Source organism: Lissotriton helveticus, chromosome 3_1 (genome assembly GCF_964261635.1).
Source record: "Lissotriton helveticus chromosome 3_1, aLisHel1.1, whole genome shotgun sequence".
Taxonomy (NCBI): domain Eukaryota; kingdom Metazoa; phylum Chordata; class Amphibia; order Caudata; family Salamandridae; genus Lissotriton; species Lissotriton helveticus.
Genome location: NC_136061.1, coordinates 1,781,855,075 through 1,781,881,138, shown reverse-complemented (window position 1 = coordinate 1,781,881,138; position 26,064 = coordinate 1,781,855,075). Strand labels below are relative to the sequence as shown.

The 26,064-nt window shown below is 43.9% G+C and overlaps 1 protein-coding gene across 2 annotated transcripts in view; it reads right to left on the bottom strand.

The window, feature by feature from the left end:
* The window catches only part of LOC144825144 (pancreatic secretory granule membrane major glycoprotein GP2-like), a 218,887-nt gene extending 208,920 nt beyond the window's left edge, over positions 1-9,967 (bottom strand). Inside the window, exon 1 of one of the 2 annotated variants that reach the window (XM_078684012.1) lies at positions 9,699-9,967. In XM_078684012.1, coding sequence (XP_078540138.1) covers positions 9,699-9,738 — 40 coding nt within the window. In that variant the 5' untranslated portion in view covers positions 9,739-9,967. Of the gene's footprint in view, positions 1-1,919; positions 2,046-9,698 lie in introns of those variants that run through there. The other variant, XM_078684013.1, reaches the window with a different exon arrangement.
* Positions 9,968-26,064: the final 16,097 nt, after the last annotated feature.

Below are 26,064 nucleotides of genomic sequence, written 5' to 3'. Positions count from 1 at the left end.
CAGGTCAATCCAGGCGCAAGGTAGGGTAAGTCTCACATGACAGATCTGGTTCTGCGCATACGCCTTAACTGCTCATATGATGAAAACCTGGGATGCTGATGTAAAAAGACGTTGAAAGTCACTCCTGCATGATGCAAGCCAGCCATAGTCTGCCGTATAGGCTGAGGGGCACGCCCCACCACCTTTTTCACGACAAGGAGAGTGTCTGACAGGCTGAACAAAGGGCAGCCTGACAGACACTCTTCTTGTTCAGATCAGGCAACGAGGAGCTAGACAGGTACTAAATGGGCAGGCTCCTGGCTGCCTGAGATAACCCTTGCAGGCTAGATGATTTTACTGCCCTGTGGGTGTGACCTGCTCATTCTGGTAAAAGTTACTCTAGACCCTCCCCCTCATGTTGTGTCGAAGGAGAGCTTAATGATTACCTCAAACCGGGGCGCTTCAGTTTCAAGCCCTGAAGTGCCCAGGGTCGAGTGTTAATCAGTGACATCTCCACAGAGAGTGGGCTGGGATCAGCAGTCACACTGACCCCATCCCACTGTGTAACGAGTGAGGGGCTGCTGCCTCCCTTTATTGGCTGGCTGCCTAAGGTCAGCCAATGAGGGAAGGCTGCAGTCCCAATCTCCCTGGGACCTCTGAGGCTTGCTCCTGGACAGCTGCAGTGAAAGTACGTTTTTTTATGTTTGATGCATGTGTGTATGTGTGTGTATTTGTGAATGAGTGTTGTGGTTGGGTGTGCATGTGTACGTGTGTGAATGTGTGGGTGTGACTGAATGTGTATGTGTGCATGTGGCCCCCTGCCACCTCCCGTCTAGCCCGAACTGCCAAGCCATGTCTTCCCTGGACCGGAACAAGCATCCTAGGACCGGTTTCTGGCTATCAGCCGTCATCAGCCAGGATAGCTTGACTCCAGTGGCGTAGTGAGCACGGGACCCACATCTGGTCATACCCTTCCCACATAGGGCGAACAGCAAAACACACAAAATGATGGACGGAATGTTGCACATTGGCAAAACATTCACCCCAGTCACAGATCTGGGTTTAATCCATCGTTATTTTGCTCACCACGCCACCCGAGGTCTGACATGGCCATTTGCAAATCAGTCTTGGCCCTGTGCCTCATGGGAACAGTCCAGCCCAAACTGCCAAGCCCTGTCTTCCCTGGACCGGAATCAAGCATCCTAGGACCAGTTTCTGGCTATCAGCCGTCATCAGCCAGGATAGCTTGACTCCACACGAGCATTATTTGTGTTGTATAGATTGCTCACATGGTTGCACTCTATTAGTGATCAGAGGCCTGAAAATGCATTCTGCAGCTCTCCAGCACACAGCTCTCCAGTAGATCATTGCATGCTAGCAATCAAAAGGCAGTTACACGCCCTGCATCACATTTACAGTGTGATTTCCAGTGTAGGGTGTGTTACACAACCATTCATCATGCTTCACAAGCAAGCCACATGCGGCTTGCTGTTTTATAGGCTCTGGCACTGTCAGTCACACTGTAACAAATACGGGCTTCTCACATGGCAGGAAGAGGAACAAAGTGAGAACTCAGAGGCATTTAAGCAGGACTCTTAACATGGTCAGTTATACAGTATTATTATCCAGTACATCAAGTTGCTACAAAACACAATAATTCTAAACTATTATCAGCCAATATCAAATATTACAACAAAAAATGTTCTAAAAAAACATTTCTTTATTTGTTTGCCTTTAGTAATTGAAGTAAACTTTCCCTAAAAAACAATACATTTTGTGCAAGTGTGTACAAGACACAATTGCATCAATTATGTTCACAAATATTAAAATCCAAACAATCCAAAGTCATAAATCAACATATACACATTCTACATAAGTCAATTATGACCTGCATAATCGAGACAGAAACAAAAAAAATATAAAAGTTATCTAATTCTTACAATCTCAATCTGTATTTAAACCCTTCTGTGACTGTCCTTTTCGATTGTACTCTCCTTTGCGTCGACGCGTTTCGATGGTTTATCTTAAATTTATACCACCTTTTTCAAGACATACAACTTAGCTGTCCCGATACAATCTATAATTTTTCTATCTAAAAACAGATACAAATAAAATCAATCATTTTTATATTCATTTTAGAATTTCATAAACAGACAATTAAATTCAAATAACTTACTCAACAACATGCTAAGTTGCTATGGGTCTGGAGAACCTGTGTATATATCATCATATATCTAGCACATTGCTTTACAATTTCATAAAAAGCCTCTAGACCCTTCTTAATATCCAGACTAGGGGGACCAGTACGGGGGCCTCTTGTGCCCCCAGTCTGCCATGCCTCTATGTGGGTGAATTTGAGTAGCAGAATATTTTTAATGAGATGGCCCCATTTTTTGAGAACATCGTGTGCTGGTACCATTTCATAGATGATATCATCTTCATCTGGAAACGGTACCAGCACAATCCTGATGGAATTTTTGGAATGGATCAACCTAGGTGATCCGAACCTCAACTTTACAGCCCACTACAGTAATACTAAGGTTGAATTCCTTGACATCATCATTAACCACTTGGATGCTAAGGCTATTTTATGACTTCAATGTAATTTCCATTGAAATCAATGGAAACTCCATGACGAGCTGGGCTCGTCATGAGCGTCGAAGGGGTTAAAAGTGAAGATGAGGTTTTACAGGTGGAACTTTACATCAAACCCACCAACATAAATTCCCTCTTGCAATACACGAGTAATCATCCCCGGTCTCAGAAAGATAATATTCCCTTCGAGGACCCCCAGTATTCAAGGGGATTTAGTTCCCCCTCTGGAAACGCACCAGGGGCTGCGTTGCAGAGAGGTGTAATGAGGCCACGCACCTTTTTACACCTCTCTGCAATGCAGCCCCTTGGCGCATACTGGAGGTTCCTGGTGGGCTAGTTGGCCCTGAGGGACCCCCAGTATTCAAGGGGATTTAGTTCCCACTCTGGAAACGTGCCAGGGTCTGCGTTGCAGAGAGGTGTAATGAGGCCACGCCCCTTTTTACACCTCTCTGCAACGCAGCCGCCTGGCGCATACTGGAGGTTCCTGGTGGGCTAGTTGGCCCCCACGGACCCTCAGTATGCAAGGGGACTTAATCCCCCAACTTAGAACGCGCTACGGCGCGCGTTTGCACAGTGGTGAAGGTAGGGGGCGGGGCTTGAGGTGATATGTGTGCAAACATGCCCTGTGGTGCGTTTTAAGTTGGGGAATTAATTCCTCTTCAATCCACAGGTCCCCTAGGGGCCAACTAGCTAAACAGGTACCTCCAGTAAGCGCCACGGAGCTGCTAATTCCTAACTATAACGTGGCTGAAACCTATGGTTTTTTCAGTGAATTTCCAAGGTTTTTTAAATGCGAATTCCTAACTATAACGTGGCTAAAACCTATGGTTTTTTCAGTGAATATATATATATGATATATGATTATTTACATCATGCTTTCAGATGTGTCTCCAATTTTAGCTCACCGATCGTCTTGCAGATTTGAAAGACGCCTAAAACTGTACTGTCTCCCAATCACTACCCTATGTGCTTCTGAGATATATATATATATATATATATATATATATATATATATATTTATATTAAAGCTCACAGGTTGCCCTTCAGGTTTGGGGAGCACTTCCAGGAACAACAATGCCATGCAGACTCAACAGTTCAGAAGTCGCGGCCTGACGCGTTTCGCTTCTTTGCTTTCTCAAAGGCCGTTCTCTACTTTCCCTCGGCAATGCACGTCTCACTCAAATACGAAGGTGGAGCAGTATCCTAATCTCTACAGTGGCATCCGAAGAAGGCTTTGTAAGCCGAAATGCATCATGCCTTAAAGCTGTGTGATTAAAGCGTTTCCACACTTTCTCCCCGTGTGGCCTCCTCCTTTTCCTGACTGGAGAGGTTCTTTTGTTTGTTTCCACGCTGTCCAGTGGCGTGTAAGGAGGTCCCGTCCTGCCAAGAGGTTGAAGTACTGCTGGAGTCTGCTGTTGCAGTTTGTTTGTTTCCCGAGGAATCGGATTACTTCAACCCGCCTCAAGGAGTGAGAAATTAAAGGGCTGCTGTTCACTACAGTTCGTGACTTCACGTGGGGCAGGTTACATTGTTCTCCTGCTCACAGCCTGATTGATCTCCATTTCACGAGGCTGGGACGTCTATGGGGAGATAAGGAGGCGCTTTTGGACACTATGTCATCTAGGATCCTTTCATCTCGGACACTCTGCGCCAGTCCTGCCCAGCAATAGACTTCACCTGGATAGAATTCATCATGTCCATCCCCGTGCAGCATCCATCCCGGTGAGGTGGTTTGTGGGAGTTGTAGTGTAAATTACACTGCTTCAGATGCGCAGTCATGTGACAGGGGTGTGCTGGTGCTCTCACCAATAGGAGAGCACAGGACTATTTTAAAGCGCAGGTGGAGCAGTATCCTAATCTCTACAGTGGCATCCGAAGAAGGCTTTGTAAGCCGAAATGCATCATGCCTTAAAGCTGTGTGATTAAAGCGTTTCCACACTTTCTCCCCATGTGGCCTCCTCCTTTTCCTGACTGGAGAGGTTCTTTTGTTTGTTTCCACGCTGTCCAGTGGCGTGTAAGGAGGTCCCGTCCTGCCAAGAGGTTGAAGTACTGCTGGAGTCTGCTGTTGCAGTTTGTTTGTTTCCCGAGGAATCGGATTACTTCAACCCGCCTCAAGGAGTGAGAGATTAAAGGGCTGCTGTTCACTACAGTTCGTGACTTCACGTGGGGCAGGTTACATTGTTCTCCTGCTCACTGCCTGATTGATCTCCATTTCACGAGGCTGGGACGTCTATGGGGAGATAAGGAGGCGCTTTTGGACACTATGTCATCTAGGATCCTTTCATCTCGGACACTCTGCGCCAGTCCTGCCCAGCAATAGACTTCACCTGGACAGAATTCATCATGTCCATCCCCGTGCAGCATCCATCCCGGTGAGGTGGTTTGTGGGAGTTGTAGTGTACATTACACTGCTTCAGATGCGCAGTCATGTGACAGGGGTGTGCTGGTGCTCTCACCAATAGGAGAGCACAGGACTATTTTAAAGCGCAGGTGGAGCAGTATCCTAATCTCTACAGTGGCATCCGAAGAAGGCTTTGTAAGCCGAAATGCATCATGCCTTAAAGCTGTGTGATTAAAGCGTTTCCACACTTTCTACCCGTGTGGCCTCCTCCTTTTCCTGACTGGAGAGGTTCTTTTGTTTATATATATATATATATATATATATATATATATATATATATATATATATATATATATGGACACCAAATCTTCAGTTTGCATAAAAGAAGACACGGACCCCAGGCTGCAGTAAGGCAGATTTTATTCACCTCTCAGGCGACGCGTTTCGAGCAACCCGTGTGGCCTCCTCCTTTTCCTGACTGGAGAGGTTCTTTTGTTTATATATATATATATATATATATATATATATATATATATATATATCAGAAGCACATAGGGTAGTGATTGGGAGACAGTACAGTTTTAGGGGTCTTTCAAATCTGCAAGACGATCGGTGAGCTAAAATTCGAGACACATCTGAAAGCATGATGTAAATAATCAGTCTACATTGGGTGCCCATTTCAGTACAGGCTTTGCATCTGTCAGCGTGTGTGTGTGGATGTGTGTGTTTGTAAACATAGGGTTCCTATTTACTGATAAGGTACATCTCTTTCAGGCTTAAAATTTTGCTCACCTGTACATACTGGCAATGATTTGTGGAGCTGAACGAGGATTGGAAATAATTTGTTATGGTTGGATTTTTGGAGGATTATTAGTGGACACCCATTGAGTATAAGCATATCTACTAGGTTCCACAGTGATGACACCTATATATATATATATATATATATATCAGTTGAAACCATTTATGTTTATTAATTTCAATTGTTTTATTGTGTTAATATTAAACTCCAATGATAGTGTACTTATACTTTTGGCCAGACAAGCATTTAAAATGTACTACTCCTCTCTAGAGAGGTTAACTGACATAACTCCTGCCAATCACATTGCTTAGTAAACCAACAGCAACCCTGTCAAAATGATCTTTAATAAAATGATTAAACTGTATATTATTGAACCATGTGCCATTTGCAATAATTTTGCTAAAAAAATTATAATAATGACAATGACCCCAAATCTACTGTGAAGCCATATTTGAATTAAATTCCATTTTGATTAATGCGATTGTATGTTTCATGCAACATGCACACAGACTATCACAATGATCCTTGTAAGGGACCCTCAATTAGCCTGTAAAGTTGGCCTCAAGCCTTATTCCGTTTTGTGTGAGATTATTAGCTAAAGTGTTTAAGTTGTAAGACTGGGCACAAATGATTTCAGCAATCTTTCGGAATACCCCCAGCTCACTGTTAAAGTCTCTTTACATTATCTTCTGTTTTGACTAGCATCTTTTAAAATGTACACTTTGTCACCTATTTCCGCCAAACACCCCCGGGATCATACTGTAGCCAAATATATAAAAAAAAAAAAAAATGCAAATAAACTGTCTGTTTTCAAATATCATCAAAATTAGGGACTTTTTTCAAACTGATTCTGTAGATAGAAACTGTTAATTTCCACCCAGTCCACTTTCTGTCATTATGGAGGACGCCGGCTGCTACGAAGGAGCAGTCCCCCCACCCCTCCTCCTCCCCCCCGCACCGCAGCACCGGAGACAGGACACGGGCTCAGGAGATGGATGCGCCCGGAGGGTATTGCGCCGCCGCTGCCCAGGGGAGAAACTGAGGAGAGCCCTGAGACCAACAACGGGAGCGGTTCTGCGACAGAAGACTGAAGCCTGCCCCCATCGGCTACGTTAGATACCGGGTGATTACCTATGCTGCGTCTCATGGTGATACAGGCTTGGAGCCATGATCTGATCTAATCTGTGGAGTTCAATCACAAGCAATTCACAAATGTTAGCAAATCGGAAGGGACTGAGACACTTTGTGGATTAATGCATTGCTTCTGAAAGACTCTACGGTCGGACTCAGGGGGCACACAGACTTGAGGTATTTGTATTTCTCCTACCCGCCTGCTCATTTTTAAACTACCTCCTCTGTCCAAAATGGCTGGAGCCATAAACCTGTAACAATAAATCCCCCCCCCCCACGGTACCTCTGTCCACGAGGCTCCTCAATTTAACTCCCCCACACAGAGATAAGCATTCCTCCCAGATAGCTGGAGCATTGCTGGCTCGGATAGAAAGTGAAACTCCTCCCCCTAGGCTTAAAGTAATAGTAGCAGACAGAGGACTAATATCTCCACCTCCCCTGCATGCATGAAGGAGAGGGGATACTGCTCTTCTATGCTAGCTAAGCAACAGCAACAAACAGAGGACTAATGTCTCTATCCCACCTATTGGGCGGACATGTTTGACTATTCTCTCTCATGGGCGGACATCCTGGATTAGTCATTTTCTTCTTTATCTGAACACTCGCCAAGAATTAATCACTCTGGACTAATCACAACTACTGAGTACTTGGCTCAGTTAGGTATCTACACCCTCTTGTGAAAGAATGCCTGCCTATTATTGTATTATTATTCTTTTAACTATACTCTGAACATATGTAATGCAAAAAATGCCACCTCATATATGCAAGAATGTCTGCTTATTATTGCAGTACACTCCTAGCTTTACTCTGAACATTTGTAATGCACAGATTGCTACACCATATCTGAAAGAATGTTTGCCCAGTTTTGCAGTATTGTACCTATACCTGTATGTTGAACATTTGTAATGCGCAGATTGCGACCTCATATACCTTTTACCGCAGTATTATTCTTCTACCTGTTTTTCGAACATTTGTAATGCAATGCTACTTCATTTACCTTGGTTGCTAACTAATGTCATTTCTGATTTCTATGATTTTGGATTTTTGATGGTGGCACTACCCCATATATATATCTGGCTGATCACCAGTGACACTGTTGTACTCTATAACCTATTGTATGTATATGTTTCGCTGCACACTCTTACATTTGGGATACGCCGATTGACCACTAGTACTATTCTTACACCGTGTAACCTATTGTATGTTTTTGTTTTTCCTGCACATGTGTACCACTATAGTGCATTCTCCTAGTCCCACCTAAACCATCATTGCAACAAGGATCCCCCATCCCCCCCATTCTCAGTCCCCATTACCCTCTCACCTCCTTTCTTAGTATAACTCCCCCTCCCCACAACATGACCACTCCCAATCCCATTTCCCCTCCTACTCTCAGCCCCCATTACCCTTCCTGCACCCCCACCTCGACTATCAGTCTCACAGCATACACCCTGACCCACCCACCTACCATCATTGCCCTCACTCACACCACCAACCCCCTCCCCACCTCATCCACACCCTTCCCGCCCAAAACATCCCTTCTCCCTAACACTCTCCCGTACACCAACACAACGCACACCTCCTCGAACACCAGCCCACGCTCCCACCTGCACACGAATTTCCTGGTCAGCCATTCCCCTCAGACGGCCGCCCCCTCCTCCACCACCTACCCCACGATGGACAACATCATGGCCACCCTTGCTCAGATCAAAGATGGCATACACAACATCAAGGAACTACTCGCCACACACCCCATACACCCCTCACCCACCTCCCCTCCCAACCTATTCCCTACCCACCCGGTTGACTCATTCACTCAACACGCCCCAAACCGGGCGTCAATCCCCGCTCTTAGACGCAGCAAATACCCTCGTCGCCCCTGCAACACCTCACACAACTACACCTCCCCACCCAACGGGTCCTCCATCCTTCCGTCGAACTCTCTCACTCAACCTTAATCATTTTTATTAACTGTCTGATTCCCACATGTTTAACTTTGTAGCCATTCACGTGTGCCATTTATTTGTACTATTTTGTACATAGGTTGGCTTGTAGCCACCTATTTGTACCATTTATACTATGTGACCTATTGATTTATCTGTCTGACTATACTATGTGACCTATTGATTTATCTGTCTGACTATACTATGTGACCTATTGATTTATCTGTCTGACTATGCATCCCCAGGTACTCCTCCTTGTAAAGCGCTCTGATATCCGCAAGGATCTTGTCCGCGCTATATAAAACTTTCAAAATAAATAAATAAAAAATATGTGGGACCAGCCCCCCAAAATCCATACTTCTAGCTACCGGCCTGGAACACACCCAAGCAGTATTCCTCTTTGAAGGTACATTAGACAAACAGGAAATAAAAAGAAACAGTGTGAAGCTAATAGTCGTGGGATGGCCCGTTCAGGGCATTTTTATCGCCCAAACAACCTTTAGAGGCACGCATGACAAGGCTGACTCTACCCCAACCCTAGTGGCCTTTCTCAGAATACCAAGCAAGCTATATCACTGACTCTATCCCACCCCAGCCGGGCTTCCGAGGCACCAGCCTGGCATGCGACTGGCAGAGACACGCTTTCTGACCTTCTCAGGTAACCTACGTAGCAACAATTTTGGACGCCAAAGAAGGAGCTTTTGAAAGAGAACGAAGACGGATAATATATTTCCTTCTACTTGCACTGAAGTAAAAGCTATTTTAAGAGGCAGGCCATAATAATGAGTTGTAAATAGCAACATTTTATACAAAAACTCAGGAGCCTCTCTGGTAAATGGGAAGGGTTAGTACGTATGAGATAGGACACGGAGAGGGCAAGGCACACAGAAGGTCAGATAGCCATACTCACCTCTAAACCTTTCGGCGCCTCTGAAACATGGACGCACCATAGAAGAGCCCTGCGTCCAACCCTGTGCTCCCTGGAGAGCCGAGCGCTTCCTGAGGCGCTACGAGTCCTCCGGGCGGCGGCGGCCTCAGGGCGCTATGAAAGTAACCTGCTGTCACACGCGGTACGGGGGAATGTGCGGTTTCTTGGTTCACACGCACATGAGCGAGGACTCACGGTTTTGCATTACCACTTTATTTTGAGAAAGGTCTGGAACCGGTTCCCCTTCTTGAGAAAAGAGCCAAACACTGCGTCAGTTGTGAGCCGCTCCCTCCCACGGGGCTGCTCTTCTTCCGGATAAGGGACACCTCTCCGACTAACGGCGCTCCTCTCATTCCAGTGACAGGCTGGGCTCCTCTCCTGCCAGGTCTGGGGTGACAGCAGCGTCGTGCTGGCTTAAGCTAGTGTGTGGGCCACTTTTGTTTATGTTTGTGGGCCTATTTTATGGTCTCGAGGGCCACTTTTTACCGTTGATTTCCCAGATCTGACCACACACGTGCCTGCAGCAAACTTTAATCCCGGCGGTTCCCCATATTTTGCAAAACACTTATACATTTTAGAATATATTTATGAGCCCCTTTCCCTCGCTCTAGCACCACGCGACCCTTAGTGCAAGAGTGACGCAAATATAAAATTACATTTATGAATCCACGCAAGGATTTAGGCAGCCACACAAGGTATGGCCCTGTGCGGCTTCATAAATCTCAAGTAATGTAACGCACCACAACGCTGAGTTACATTACTCTGCGCCAGGGAGGTGCTTACATGGGTGTTGCGTGGCTGCTCCCACGTAACATCCATGGACTTTGATGCATTCACATATTTACGAAAACAGGTAAACCGGGGAATGCGCCAAAAAGATTCGTCTCCCCCGGAAAGGTGCAGCGAGGAGAAATATCTTTATTTTTCCTCGTTATTTCTTCTTTCTATGTGTGCAGCAGTCTGCAGCACAGATAGAAAGAGGAAAAGCCTCCTAGGATTGTTTTTGTATAGAAAGGTGCCCATTCGTGTACAACAACAATCCTGCCTACAAGAAGGTAACCCGTGCACCATAGGGCAAGGGAGTCTGCGTTGGGGCTAAGCTGCCAAAATGGCATCAAACCAAGGGAAAAGGATAGGAATGTGCCGCATTGGATAAATATCTTACATTCCTCTCCTTCACCTGTGTACTCAGGGCAGTGCAAGGTGATTTCTGCACTTCCCTGAGCCACAATAGTCATAAATATGCTCCCTTGTCTTTACGAGCTCAAAACTGCCACAATTAGGAACATGGGCCACTTTTTTAGCTATCTGATTCTCTAAAGGGGGGCCGCCTTTATTTTGGTGACCAGGCCTATTTTCTGACCCAGACCGACCCTGATGATACAAACTATGAAAAAAACGTTAAAAGATAGGATGCTATCTTCTTATCAAAATGTGCCAAAGATTTTAAACAAACGTTACCCATCAGTTCAAAAATAAGGTTCCCCACAGAATGTAATATTGATGTATTAATATTCTGAGATGTCACCTGAAGTCTTTCAGACAATGCTTTTAGATGCCATCTTTAGACACAATGGGAAACATTTTTGAACTACTGTTTAAAATCTCAGATAGTTTTAATATTCCAATGGAGCACACTTGAACATGCTATCTTGGAGTATATTGCATTGCACACTTTATGAATAGATTCAACTAAATATTTAGGAGATAAGGCCTGATTTAGAGGTTTGCGGACAGGGTACTGTGCCAAAAAATGATGTCAGTCAAACTAATGTCTGCCTGTCATGCTTCCAACAACAGTGGTGCCCTCGCTGGCTCCGCCAAAGGAAACCATACACTGACGGGCTGACAAAGTTCAGGCTGTTGGTGTAAATACATCAGGCCACCATCCTATTTAGAGCGGACGGTCTGATGTGTTTTGTTTCTATTTGGGACTGCCATGAAAAGCCTAGTGGTCAAAATGACCCCCAAAAAACCTGCTTGGTGTCAGGGTAATTAATATTTTGGTTTTCGAAAACAAAATCTCGCTTTCGGAGTTTCCATAAGTCCTCCTCATTGTGTACACTAGGCAAGCAAGTAACACTCAACTCCCTGGAGCTGCTTACATGCCATTTCCTTTTCTATGTGGCTCAGACACCCATATTCCATCTCATCTACAGGCCTCCTGGGCAGGACAAGGACTTCATTAATACATTCTGAGACCACCTCAATACTGTGTCCATCGGACATGCCCACACCAACCCACTTGAGTGACTTCAACATCCCAGACAATGCAAGTTAAAAAAAACAAGAGAATCCCTCTTCAATCTGATTGATACACTCAAAGTGGTACAGCATATCACAAAACCAACACACTCCAAAGGCTACATCCTCAATCTTGTCTTCTCAACATCAGCAACTATCCAATTCAAATGACTCATACCATTTGACGTGACTGACCACTCTGCTATCCATATCTCCCTGCTGAGTGTACTATCAACAAACCAAGGTTGACACAAAAGAGAAGACCACAACTTCAGATCCTTTAAAGACTTTGCCATAGAAAACCTAATGCTTGAACCCATCTCTCACCCCATCTACTCCACATCCGATACCAAAACTCTTCTAAACAACTTCGACAATCTTTTAAAAAGCTATGTGAAAGTCCACACCCCAATTACAACACTCAAGTGCAAGCCAAAGTCTTCATCTTCCTGGTATTTTAAAGATCTTGCTGACAATAAAAATTGAGTCACAGGAAAGAAAAAGAGAACTCTTGAGCATCTCTTGATGCTGGAGGCCCTCCGCGCAACACATCGACTGCTCACTGGATCAGCCAAAGCAAATTACTACATCATCATCCTCAATGAAGCCACCACCAAAGGCAGAATACTGTGTAAGCCCTGACAGACCCACTATTGCTCATGCCACAAAAAAGTTCAATGCCAGCAACCTCTTCTTCAGTGAAAAAATGCAGAAAATCCAACCGCACATCGATGATAACTAGGCCAAGGTGGTGAACTCTGCTCAGTTCACAAAGTGTGCCCAGTTTTATGCTGACAACCTAGAATGTTTTCCTCGCTCATTATTGTTAAGTTGGTGAGCGAGAAAAATCCAATGCTAGACCACCTCCCAGTGAGATTTCTCAATGCGGGCGGTCACAGATGGTCACGACCGCTCGTGTTGAAAAACTATCTGTTCGCGTTGAGGAAGCTGCCACTCAATGGAAAATCTACTCGAGCGGCTGAAAGAGCAGCTCCCTCTTGGGCTGCGCATAGTGCCTTTCACGTGGGACAAACACCTTGAGCTAAAAATCAGTGTGAACTTCCCAACCTAATGCACTCTGCTGCTTGCAGACCTTCCCGTAGCGCTGCAGAGTTTTTTGCTCATTTCGCAGAGTTCCGCTATGTGGAACTCTGCAAACTCTGCCTAGGTCTAATGATAACAGGCCTGCTTCATCATTCACACTCACACTCACCCTCAACCTTCAAATCCCTATCTCGGCCAGATTTAGCTGATATACTGAAGTCCCTTCAAGCTACTTCTTATAAAGATGAAGTCTTATCATCGCCCTTCATTAAATCTCTCTCTCTGGGGATACTCTCTTACCTCTACTTAATATTGTCAATGCCTTCCTCACGCAAGACATCTTACCAGAAACTATACTGAATGACCAAATCCTCCAACTCCAAAAGAAACTTACACTACACCTGATGACCTCACCAACTACCAGCCCAGACGCACCTACTATTCATTGGTAAGATCATTGAAAAAGCAGCCTATGTTCATCTTCAAAATCACATGAATGCTAACCATCTCTAGTAGAGACTACCAGTCTGGCTTCAGATCATGCTGCAGCATAGAGACTGCCACCTTACCCATCGCAGACAATGTCCTTTTGACAACAGATGAAGATGACATCTGCCTCCTGATATTGCCGGATCTCTCAGCTGCCTTTGACACAGTTGACATCCCACCTTCAAAGCAACACCAGTCTGGTTGCATGAGCACGTCCAGACCACAAACAATCTCTATAACACGTGGGGTCCCCAGGGTTCCACACTGTCTCCTGTCACATTCCTCCTTTACATAGAGCCACTTGAGGCTACTAACAGATAATTACATCTATATAGAAACTATTCGAGGTCCTAAAGCAACAATCCAACAAATCGGCAAAATCGGCCCAAGAAACCACTAAAACCCCTCTGAGCTGTGAAGTATTCGCTAATTTTTTCACCGACAAGGCCATCACATTGGATACAGAGCTCAAATCTGAAGCGGACAATCTACTCATCCAACCACACACTCTGCACAATAACAGTCAGACAAACGACCTTGAGGAAACTAAAAACAAAGCGCATTGGGACACCTTAAAAACTTATGATCAGAATACCATCGCCAAAACACTAGCGGACATCAAACCAAATAACCACTTCAATGATCCACTCCCCACCAAATGTTTACAAAATATCAACCACGTCATCATCCCAATATGGACAAAAATAATAAATGCATCGCTATCGCAAGGGGTCCTTCCAGAATGCCTGAAAGCAGGCCAAGTTACACCGATCATCAAGAAACCAACAGCGGACCCATCAGATCCTAATAACTTTCGCCCAGTTACTAATATTCCATTACTGGCCAAACTAATCGAGAAATGCGTGCAAAATCAACTAAGCCAACACATCACAAACTTCAGACTATTGGACAACTGCCAATCAGGATTCAGAACAGGACGCAGTACGGAAACAGCGATCCTACATATCGCGGATGACGCCTTACAGGCCCTAGATCTTAATAGAACATGCCTACTGGTCCTTCTAGACCTATCATCAGCTTTTGCCCCGGTAAATCATGATAAACTACTGGACAGGCTACACAAGAGGATGGGAATGTCAGGACTGGTACTGAAATGGTTTGAATCCTTCGTTCAGATCAGATCGCAAAGTTTCTTGGTCAACCAATCTTCATCCCCCTCTTGTCCAAACTCGATCGGGGTCCCTCAAGGATCTACCTTATCTCCTTCACTCTTTAACCTATACGTTGAACCTCTGACAGAAATCCTCCAAGACGCAAACATATCCTATCACATGTACGCGGACGACACGCAGATTTACATCAAAGTAGCGTCTCTAGAGGACATCAAGTTAATCAATGAGGCTTTGAGAAAGACAATGTATTGGTTAACCAGTAATCACCTGAAGCTGAATGCTCAAAAAACTGAATTCCTATTAATTTCACCACCAAAGATCAAGTCAGAGACGATAGAGTGGACCAAAATGATCACAGCACTAAACTGCACCCCTACGCTGGTGGACTCAGCCAAATCGTTAGGAGTCACCTTGGATAAGAATCTAGACATGAAAGCACACATCAAAATAATGGCAAAAAGTGCGCGCTTTCACTTGAACTACTTAAGGAAAGTGAAACCGTTCATCTCATCGGCAGACCTCAAACTAGCAATTCAATCCTTAGTTATCTCAAGGATTGAATATGGATGTACAACCTTAGCAGGCCTACCAAAAATGTCCACGGCACCACTAAAAGCATGCCTCAATGCAGCTGCAAGGCTCATCACCGGTTCGAGGAAGTTCGACCATATTTCACCCCACCTAAAAGCGTTAAACTGGCTTCCATATGAAGCCAGAATCCAATTTAAAATGTATCACCCACAAAGCACTCCACTACAAAACACTGAGTTACCTGGCCCAGAAGATTGAGATATCGGGAGGTTGCAGACCTGCCAGAAGTGCCAAGGAGCTGCTGCTGAGGCCACCCATATTCAGGAAGAAGAAAACCTATGACAGAGCGTTCTCGGGGGCAGCCCCCAGAGTCTGGAACTCACTCCCTCCGAATATCAGGAAAATTACTAACATTATTACATTCAAAAAGAAAGCTAAGAGCTTCCTAATGAATACGTTCCTTACATAGTCAAGTACGGACTTCAACGCCACCGCATCGGAAAGGGCCCACATGGAGCATCGAATGGAAACTAGAAACAATGTCCAGTAAGCAGTAACGACCTAGAGGCTAGAGCACAGAGAGAACTAGAAAAAGATCGCACAATCAAAGCCAAGACATTATGGTCTATACAGGAACTTAGCATTCAATTTAAGAGGATATTGAAGAAAAGTTATAACATGTATGTCAACTTGGGGACAGGCGTAGGTTGAAACATTTTGCATTATGCTATCCCGGTGTTAGTACTAACCGAATCTACCTCATATCAGTATGATACGCCTATTACTTAAAGTATAACTAACCTACCTTAGTCCAGTAGGGCAATGCTATGTGAATTGTAGAAGTAGGTTACACCTAATATATGGAACTATAACTACCTACCTCATTCCCTTTAGGGTAACGCTATGTGAATAATTTGTCTAATCTACCTCATGTATATGTATTTTGTATTTCTAATCTACCTCTTGTTTATATATTCTGTGAAGCGCTCTGATACCCAAGGGTCACGTTCGCGCTATATAAAACTTTCTAAATAAAATAAAATAAATAAATAAATAAACATCAAGATTCAGCCTTATGCTGAAGATACCCAACTGTAATGAATATCTCCTCTCCTTCAGACATCCAATGCCAGAAACAATGCCTGCACATCACCCAGACTGGGATGTTTAGCGTATACCTGAAGCTCGACCCAGCCAAGACAGAATGCCTATTAGACGGTCAAGACTAACAAACAGGATACAGTACCAACCAAGCTCATTGACATGAGCCTTGACGATTTCGAGCCCAGACTCTCACCAGATGCCAAAACACTTCGATTCACCCTTGACACTAACCTCTCCCATGAGGAACACATTATGAAAAAAACAGACTGCCTGGTACCAGCTCCCTCTTTTAAAGAAAGTCAAACTGTCTCCTCCAGAAAGCGACTTCAGAACTGCTCTTCAAGCACTTGTACTCTAGCATTAGTTGTTGGTAATGACCAATGGCAGGAGCCTTCAACCTTCTCTGTAGTAAGCTATGTTTGTTCATTAAAAATTACCCGCTATTTATATCATTAGTGTTCTATTAGTGACCTCATCAGGCAAGATTAAATTATTGGCCACCTCATGCAAGATTACCAGCAGTGATCACCCTCGGTGCATCAAGCAGGGTGCCTGCAGTAATGTAAAAAAGGCTTTGTAAATGTAAAATGCCTTTACACGGGTAATACATAATAGCCATAGCAGCAATGCCCCTGGCACCAAGCAATAATATTAATAGGTCTCCCCCATGCAAATTGTTTATCACTCACGTATCAGCTTAAATTAGAAACATCAGCTTATGAGTTCTGGAAATACACACATTTTTTGACTCAAATGCATAAGTTTCAATTTTAGTATACATATATTAATTCATTCAAGAAAAAGCTTATCATTTTTAGGTTGGACAGCACACAGGAGAGCTACTTATAGGTGGCTGGAGAGCCACAAGTAGCTAACAAGCAGGGGTGTAGCTTAGATAATAATATTAGGGGGGTGTGAGTCTAATATTTCACGACAAGCAATGGGGTGTACACAACTAAAATTTATAGGGCAGGCTGGGTCCACTGGACAGTGTTAATGGGCAGGATTAGAGGTATTAGTTTTTCAGTTATTTGGAAGTGTAATTCCATTCAGGGAAGGGCCTCAGGGAGATAGTCTGGTCAGTTGTCAACTCTAGTTCCCTTCCTCCTCACAGGAATGTAGGGTAGAGAGGCCAGGAGAGCAGGCTACATAAGCCCATGCCTAACATCAGCAAACCAGGCTTAGAATAGGACGTGAGAGCAGTACTTTTAGTAGCCCAGGCCGAGAAACAAACCATATGTGGGATAAGAGAGGAATCAGGAAGAACAGGCTACGGGTAAACAGCAAAATAGTAGATAATGCTACAGAATACCTAACAGTGTGTAGTTACATAAGGTGCCTAAAACTCCAGCAAATGAAAGTTTTAAATGAACTGGACCATAAAACCCTTGTGTACTGTGGTGATCTACACAGCAAGGAATCAGTGTTCCCTATTTATTTCTACCTTTTAATGGAAAATATAGAAATGGTATCACAGATATGATGAGTATGTGCATTGATTTGTGTGCCAAAGGACACTTCAGTTTGTTTCATTCTTTTGGGCGTACAATTGTCTTAAGGCACATCAACAAAAATCCTAGTTCTAGGTAGGTGCTTTTATGTGTTTTATATTTTTACTGATTATTCATCTAAGTTAATAATATGAGGCTTTCTTGATATCTATTATCATTTGATTTCTTGCAATTCAGAATTCGCGATTTTAAGAAACCATAAGACAGCAAATATTAATAATGAAATTGGAATGCTAATTCATAATCTTTAAAGACTGAACAGTGTCATCATAATTACTGCCTTAGAGTAAGTCCTAAAAGGTCATCAGTAACATTATTGCATAAGGACATAAATACCGATCGAGAATGGTGGAAATACCATCATGAGTCAGATAATGTGGCAAGATGGCCACTGCTAGGTTGTAGGGAGCAGTCGCACATCACTCTCTCTCCCGCACAGAACGCGAATGGAGCACTAAGCTGGACATGCTGTGGCTTCTTGGGCGATTTCAGGGTCGGGAACCGTCAGTTAAAGACCACGGGCAGTGGTTACATCGGGCGATATTTATTTCAGTCGAGTCATTGAAAGGCTGCTGGAGGAGACTGCACAGAGAGGTGTACAACTATAGAGCAGCCAGGACAATGTCACAAAGAGCGAGGCAATACAAGGATAAAGGAAAACTCCCGCCGACCCCGTCCAGCATATCAAAGGGGTCAGGACAAAGGGATAATATAAACCCTGGGGGCAACGCAAAGATACCTCCAGCAGGCAAGCGGTCGGCGGCCCTCAACAGCGTGGTAGCAAAAGTGCTTCAGAAGAAGGCTGAGAAAGAGAAAAGGACGGAGTCGAAAGGGGAGCATCAACATCAAGAGCAAGAAACCTGCGGAGCTGTGAGTGCAAAACCACGGCGGATTAACAGTGCGGCTAACAAAGATAAAGATATAATATTCCGTCAGCCCACCTTGACGGAATCCTTTGCTGGTAAACCTCCTGCCCCCTCCGATCGTGGAAACATAGCAACGGCAGCAACCAGGACGCCGGCAAAACAACTCTCCGGCGAAGACGCTGACACGGAGAATGCCGTACTCGAGTACGTAGGAAACCTGGCTGCTGGGCAACAGATCGATGCACAAACGCGCCCGGAGGGAGCGCCACTTACGGAAGATAGACAGACCTTTGAACGGCAAGAGGTGAGTGGGAGCGTGCCAGGAGGGGCAGAGGCTGCACAGAGGGGGTCAGAGAGGCCCATCAATCTGCAAATGATGGATACGCTGCTCCAGGTCGAGGCAGGACTTGGCAGTGCGAAGAAGGCTGATTCAGATTGGGGCAGTATGGTTGTCATGTATTCCTATAGGTTCTGAATCGATCCCCCTATTCCTGACCCTATTCTGGTTAAACTAACTATCAAGTTAACTAACAGTCAGCCCATGAGGCAAGAAAAGCCCCCATGATGCAGATACCGTTATCTGACGCAGTCACACTACGGCACAGGAACGTGTTATCTGATTAGGTCATAACGCTTGAGATCTAATTAGACAAGCGACATTCCTCCAGCCCCTGATAAGGCATACGACGTTCTCATAACAAATCAAACCTATGACAACCTGGAAAATCTCTGCGGCCATTGTTTTGATTTCACAGAGAACTTCAGTAAAAGAATGTGCTAACGAGCAAGTCGTATGACATCTTTATTGACGTATCTATGTCCATCCTTACGTCAATCTCGGCACCTTTAAGGTATAAATATTGCCGATCTTGCCCTATGCAAACACACGCGTGGTGACGAGACGGAGCAGCCATACTTGCCGAAGCCAAGAGCAGAGCAGACCCCGCTGGCAGCAGCCCCGCCTTCCTGACGCGCTGAGAGACGCGCTGCTATCTCCTGCCGAGAGACCCAGCACCGGCGATTTCGGGCAGCCCTCGCAGGCGGCCTGGAATATCGAGAGCAGAGAAAGAGATACCATTCCTCATTTTATCCTAACTTCCAGGTACAGAACTGAATAACCCCTCACAGAGAATTCTTTAGTTATTCACTTGGCAAAAACAAACTTAACTTAAACTGTAACTTTCTATTCCCGCCCACGCATTAGACTTAGGTCAGGTACACGGGGTAGGCGTATTTAGAAACACCAGTTGAGTACGTTTAGTCAAATGTATATGTGTATGTAATATATCTTAATCATTTTAAACATCATATGGCTCAGAAACCATATCAATGTTTTTACAGTATTATTTTATACTATTGCTTTTAATGTATGCACTTTACTTAACTATAAGTATTGCAATAATATCGATCCATTTCTCTTGTACGAGAAAAGAGACTGATCAATAAATAACACCTTTTTATTGAACACGCCCGTCTCTTCCTTTTCTCTACAATCTGATGAGACTAAGAATGCACGTACTGACTGAGTAAAATAATTGCCTTGTGCTCACACGACTCTGGAGATACACTCTTGATTAGGGGAGAGCAAAGTTGTCATGTTCTATGGTTGTCAGAATCTAAATCCCTTCTTGTCTAATCAGGGGAGTTAATTCTTTCCTGAACATTCGAGAAAGTTTCTAGCGAACTCTGAGCTACGCTGGCAAACCCAAAACTTAAGTCTAGTATCGACAGTAGTAGACCTAGTTAACGTCTTTAATGCTGTAGGTATTATTCCAATGCGCAGAGCCTATTGGGAAGATAGGAACTACACTACATGGCGCCCAACGCGTTTGGAAAGGGCGATAAAACTAACGTAAGACATTTAGAGTAACTCAGTCGTGCTTTCTCACTCAGACCCCTTTTCCCAAATACTCCAAAGACGTCTGGAGTGGGTGAAAGGTAATATCCTCCAAAACCTCGCAGGAGGGAACTCCTATGTATGGTTCTTGGTACAGTCAACGTTGAAGGATAAACAGTTCCAAAATATTGTGCATCTAATCTCTGTTTCCATTAGAAACCTGATCTGCAAACAAACATAATACCATCCTGTCGGTAAAATGGGAGACAGTGATGAAGAAAGAGAGGCAGTTAGATTAGCAGCTGAAATAGCAGCAGCAGATACTGCACTACAGGATGCAGACGCGGATATAATACTCATTCCGGTCAGCAAAAGGAAATCTATAACCTTAAAACTTATAGAAAATGGACTGACACCTAGAGGTGGCACAGTCATATTCGTAATTGAGGCACACGAATATCGGCAGACAGAGGTATACTATACATGGATACATTTTCCAGCAGCAAATGCTGTAACAAAGTACTTCCACTATTACAAAATAGAGGTACCACCTGACATTTACACTCCTTTCGAGGAGGTGGAAGTACCACTCAAATTCCAAGAGCATTTGCTCTTATTTGATGGCGCCCTAATACATAACAATCACATTACAAGGCTCGGTCCTTTAGGTAGACCAGGAGCAACGTGGCCGGTCTTAGCCGGATACACACCACACCCAGACATCGAAGGGATGTCTACAGGAGAGCTGTTAATACAGCTAAAACAATTACTAAAAATTCATAGACAATTAGTCCAGTATGTAATGCGGACTTCAACAATTCAGCCAGCGATTAAACTTCCACAGCTGACCCCTCACCAGGGGAACACAAATAAAATTACACCACAGAACATCCAATCCTGCCTAGGTAAAGTTCTGGCTAAACGGGAACAGATACCATTCTGGTTGGCACAGAAAATCACCCAAATAGAGGCGGTGTTTCCTGACACCACCCCGCTAGAAAAACACAGGATTCTGACTATATGTCTCCCAATGGGAATCGCACCACACATAGAGGACTGTGACACTTGGGGTACAGTCTTTGCTTCAATCTACACAAAAACGCACGGTGTTCCATCCATTTCGGTAATACCAGATGTGCTAAAACAAATTCAAGATGAATACGGTCCAGAACCAGCTTTAACTCTTGGTATGAAATTACTGAAAGACTTCAAGCAGGTCTCGGCTATATTATTAGCCAACATAAAAGGTGAAGCAGCAAACGTGGCGATCCGCCAAAGGTTAAAAGAGACAGATATAGCAGACCAACCAGCTGAAATTGCCAGAATCATAGAAAAATCCTATGAGGAACTAGGTAGAGATAGTTTAGGGGGAATACCAGTAAAACCGCAACTGACTGAAAGTCCAGAAAAAATATTTTTTAATAATTCACCAAAAAAGAACTGGGATGGAAACAAACAATCCAATCCTAAAGAAAAGAAATTCCAGTCCCGAGGAAGGTCTCCTAGGCGAAGGGAGAAATCTCCGAACCAGAGACACAGGTCACCCCAGAGTGACCCCTCTGGGAAAAGATATAACCTTAGAAATAGGGATAATATTAAAAAACCTGATAGATATCAAGACATTGATACATGTCCCTCTCAATCTTTTCAGAATTCCTCGCAGAAATCGGAAAGAAGAGGACGATCAGAACAAAGAGAAGAGCACGCCAAGTCCAAAGACAAGGAACCTGCTCAGCTAAAAAAGAAATTACAATTTCCAAAAAAGAAGGTAGCCAGTATCAAGGTAGTTAACAATGCCGAGAATACTGAGGACACAACTGAAAAACGGAGAGTGGGCTCAGACAATGCTAGACAGCGCAGCAGAAGTGAGCATAGCTCGCAAAGTCCTTATGAATCATCTGGAGACAGTGGACACGAATGAATATCTTCAAGTGGAAACTGCAGACACCAGAGTTAGCAAACCCCACAAGATATACGAGATAACATTACGTATAGAGGGAGATAAGACTAGGAAAATAAGGGGACTATTTTGGGATAATCTCTCCAAGGGCTATGATATCCTTCTAGCTGAAAAAGACTGGCCACCAGAGTTTGTTAGGGAGTGCCCTCATGGCGAAGAAATAATTATGCCTGCCTTCTCGAATCAAATCCCGATTCATAAAAAATATACACTTGCCAGAAAGTGGGCAGTGGCTCTAGCACCTGCTTTATATAAAAATCATGTAGGATGGGATGAGGACTCCCCTCCTCACAAAATCCAGTTAAAATCACAACCTACTGCACAAAGGCAGTACCCAATTAAGCAAGAAGCTAAAAAACAGGTAAATGAAATACTAGATCAGCTAGAATACCAGGGGGTGATTGAAACTTGCACCTCACAAATGAACAATCCTTTGTTTCCGGTCTCCAAACCAGACAATTCATATCGTCTAGTTTTGGATTACCGACACCTTAACACATGTTGCAAAACCTTTGCAGTGCAAAACTCACACAGTGCTGCACTAATGAATAACATAGTGCGCAAAAAATACAAAACAACCTTGGACATCTCCAATGGATTCTTTTGTCAAAACATAGCACCAGAGAGCAGATATTTAACTGCATTCTCGGTAAATGGCACTCAAAAACAATTCTGTCGGTTAGCCCAGGGGTACAAGAACAGCCCGGGGGTATTCTCAGCGAGAGTAACAGAATTACTACAACTATATGATGATGAAGCATTATCTTATGTCGATGACATTTACTTAACAGATGATGACTTGGAGACTCACTTGAAAAGAGTGAACACCATAATACTTGGGTTCGCAGCAGAGGGTTACAAATTCAACTTTAAAAAATCCAGAATTGCCCATCTGACAGTCCTATTCTTAGGATATGAATTATCAAGTGAAGGCAAAAGCCTGGCTGACAATTTCCTAGAGAAATGTGCCGTAATCCAAGCTCCTAAAACACTAAAAAACCTACAGTCAATTCTAGGCTTCCTAAATTTCGGAAGAACATACATTGCAAATTACGCAGAAAGGGTCAAACCCCTTTATGATCTAATTAAACCAGACTTTAAAAGATCCAATTGGACTCAAACACACACAGAAATTTTGAGATCCTTACAAACAGACATGCTAATTAAAACAAAATTAGAAACACGTGATAACACACGCAATCTTGTGATTCGAGTCATCCCAGGGAGATGCGGATTCACATACCTGACCTCTAATGAGGGAGAAAAGGTACCAATTGCATTCAAATCACACTTGTACACAGAAGCTGAACAGAAATTCAGTAATACAGGAAAAATCATTCGTGCAGTTCAAACCGCAATAGCTAGAGAAAAAGACATAGCTGACGGTAGACATATCACAGTCAGAACAGCAGAATCAGCCTTTGAGGCACTAACAACACCGTGTAATTTACCAACAACAACATTGAATCCGGAATGGATACAATGGGTGAATTCAATCACAACGGACAAAGTATACTACTACTTTGATCCAGAACTAGAAGAAGTAAAAAATCTAAAGTATGAAAAGACGTATCCTCTGCCAATCGACATTCTGCCTCTACGACATTACGCCTGTGTAATCTATACAGACGGACATGCTCAACCCCCCGTTTGGGGAGAACAAGCATACAACCCCACATGTGAGATTACAAAAGAAGTGTGGCGCGGAGGTAAACTAAAACCTCTATTAACAAAATCACACTCAGTAGAAACTAATTCAGAACAACAAACTGAAATAATAGCATTGAAAATGGTGCTAGATAATGCGGATCGCGAATTCCCGACACTTATAGTGTCAGATTCATATTACTGCGTCAAATCATATAACAGCGATTTGCAGGCATGGATTCAAAACGGTTACAAAGATGACACAGATGCACCAATAAAGCAGAAACTGCTCTGGGAACAAGTAGCTCTTTTACAAAAAGAACTACCAAAGACTCACGTGACACACTCACTGAGTCATCAGCGTGATGGCGTTCACGTTGTAGGGAATTCATTGGCTGAAGCAGCCGCAGCGGCAGCCACTAAATCGGCTCCCGTAGTTCGAAAAAAGCGTACATTAAAATACATTGACGGTGAAACAGTGCTGGCGGTGAAAACGTCATCAAAAGGCGACTGCTCAGCGTTACCGATCAACTATCCACTCAATTATACATACATAATCGATGCAAACTCCGTCCCTTTTGCTCGAATCCCTGGAGTGGGGGATAGAGTGATTCCAAACATGGACAGGAGAAACTTGTTAATCGCAGACGCACATATGGGCGAGGGTCTCAGACACCTTAAATTAAAAGATTCTCTGGAAGAATTACAATCACGGTACTGGTGGCCAGGCATGAGCCTGCATCACACCATGTTTGTAAAAAACTGCCCAAACTGCAACAGAGATCGCAGTGGGGAGAGAAACAGTTTAATACCTCGTCGTATCAAGGCAGATAATATCACCAGTAAAAAGCAGGGCTTGCGATTAACATATACAGGCTAGTTTCCACTTATAATGTCGATCCTCAGCACTCGGCTGACGTCCGGACTGTTATACAAAGATTTGCGAGTCTAAATGGCATATACGCTAAGAGCATGTTACGTTTGACCATTGTCTTCACTCTAGCCCTCCGGCCGGGGGGGAAACATGGCCAAATGAGCACAGCCCAGCGGGAATCTTCTCACTTCCTTCCTGAGGGTACGGGATGGTGTAAAGAAAAAACCAAGGCAGAAAGCAATCTATAATGGAAAGGATATTAGGTTCGGGAGCTGGGTGGGTCAAACATCTAATAAGTGTCCAACGTAGTCTAAATAACTTGCCAAGAAATTCTCTGAAGGGATTCAGTCCGTACGAATTATTATTTGGAACTAGAATGATTATCTCTGACCTCGACAGTCAGACTTCAGTGGTTAAAGAAAAAAGCTTTGATGTCAAAGACCGTTTGGCTATTTTGCAGGACTTAAACAAAACAAGAAAAGACCTGAGCAACATACAGTTGAAACAACAGCCAACAACCACTGAAGAATCACCACCTGTCCCAGCAAGACCTGTCTGGATTCCAAAAGTCGGGGATCTAGTCAGGGAGAAGATCGCGGTAAAGAAGGAATTTGGGCCTTCTTACAGAAAAGCAGTTCCTGTCTTGTCTGTCAACGGGACAAGATCAGTTGTACTACCGCCACTTGCTGGTAAAAAGGAGAACCGAGTTGTATCCATCGACCTGGTAAAACCACAACATGTGGCCGATAACAAACAGTAGGCCAAGTGGACTCCCAATAAGTAGCAGAACACCAAGGTTTGCTACCAGTACAGAGGTCCTAACGAAGAGGCTCATCACATTCGAAACGCCTACAGAAGAACAACAAGGACTATGCAACAATGCAATAGAACTCAGACCTCTGAAAACCCAAATAAAAACATTTAGCAGAGACACACCAATCTATAATGAAGTACCAAGTGAAAATGCAAGAAACAAAAATCCTGAAGCAATTGGAACAATTGACAGAACTGCATCCGGCTACTTCATAAACTTCGATGATTCCTCTGAAAGCCTCAGTGAATCAAAGACACAGCCATCATCAAAAACCTTTAAAGAAAAAGCTAATGA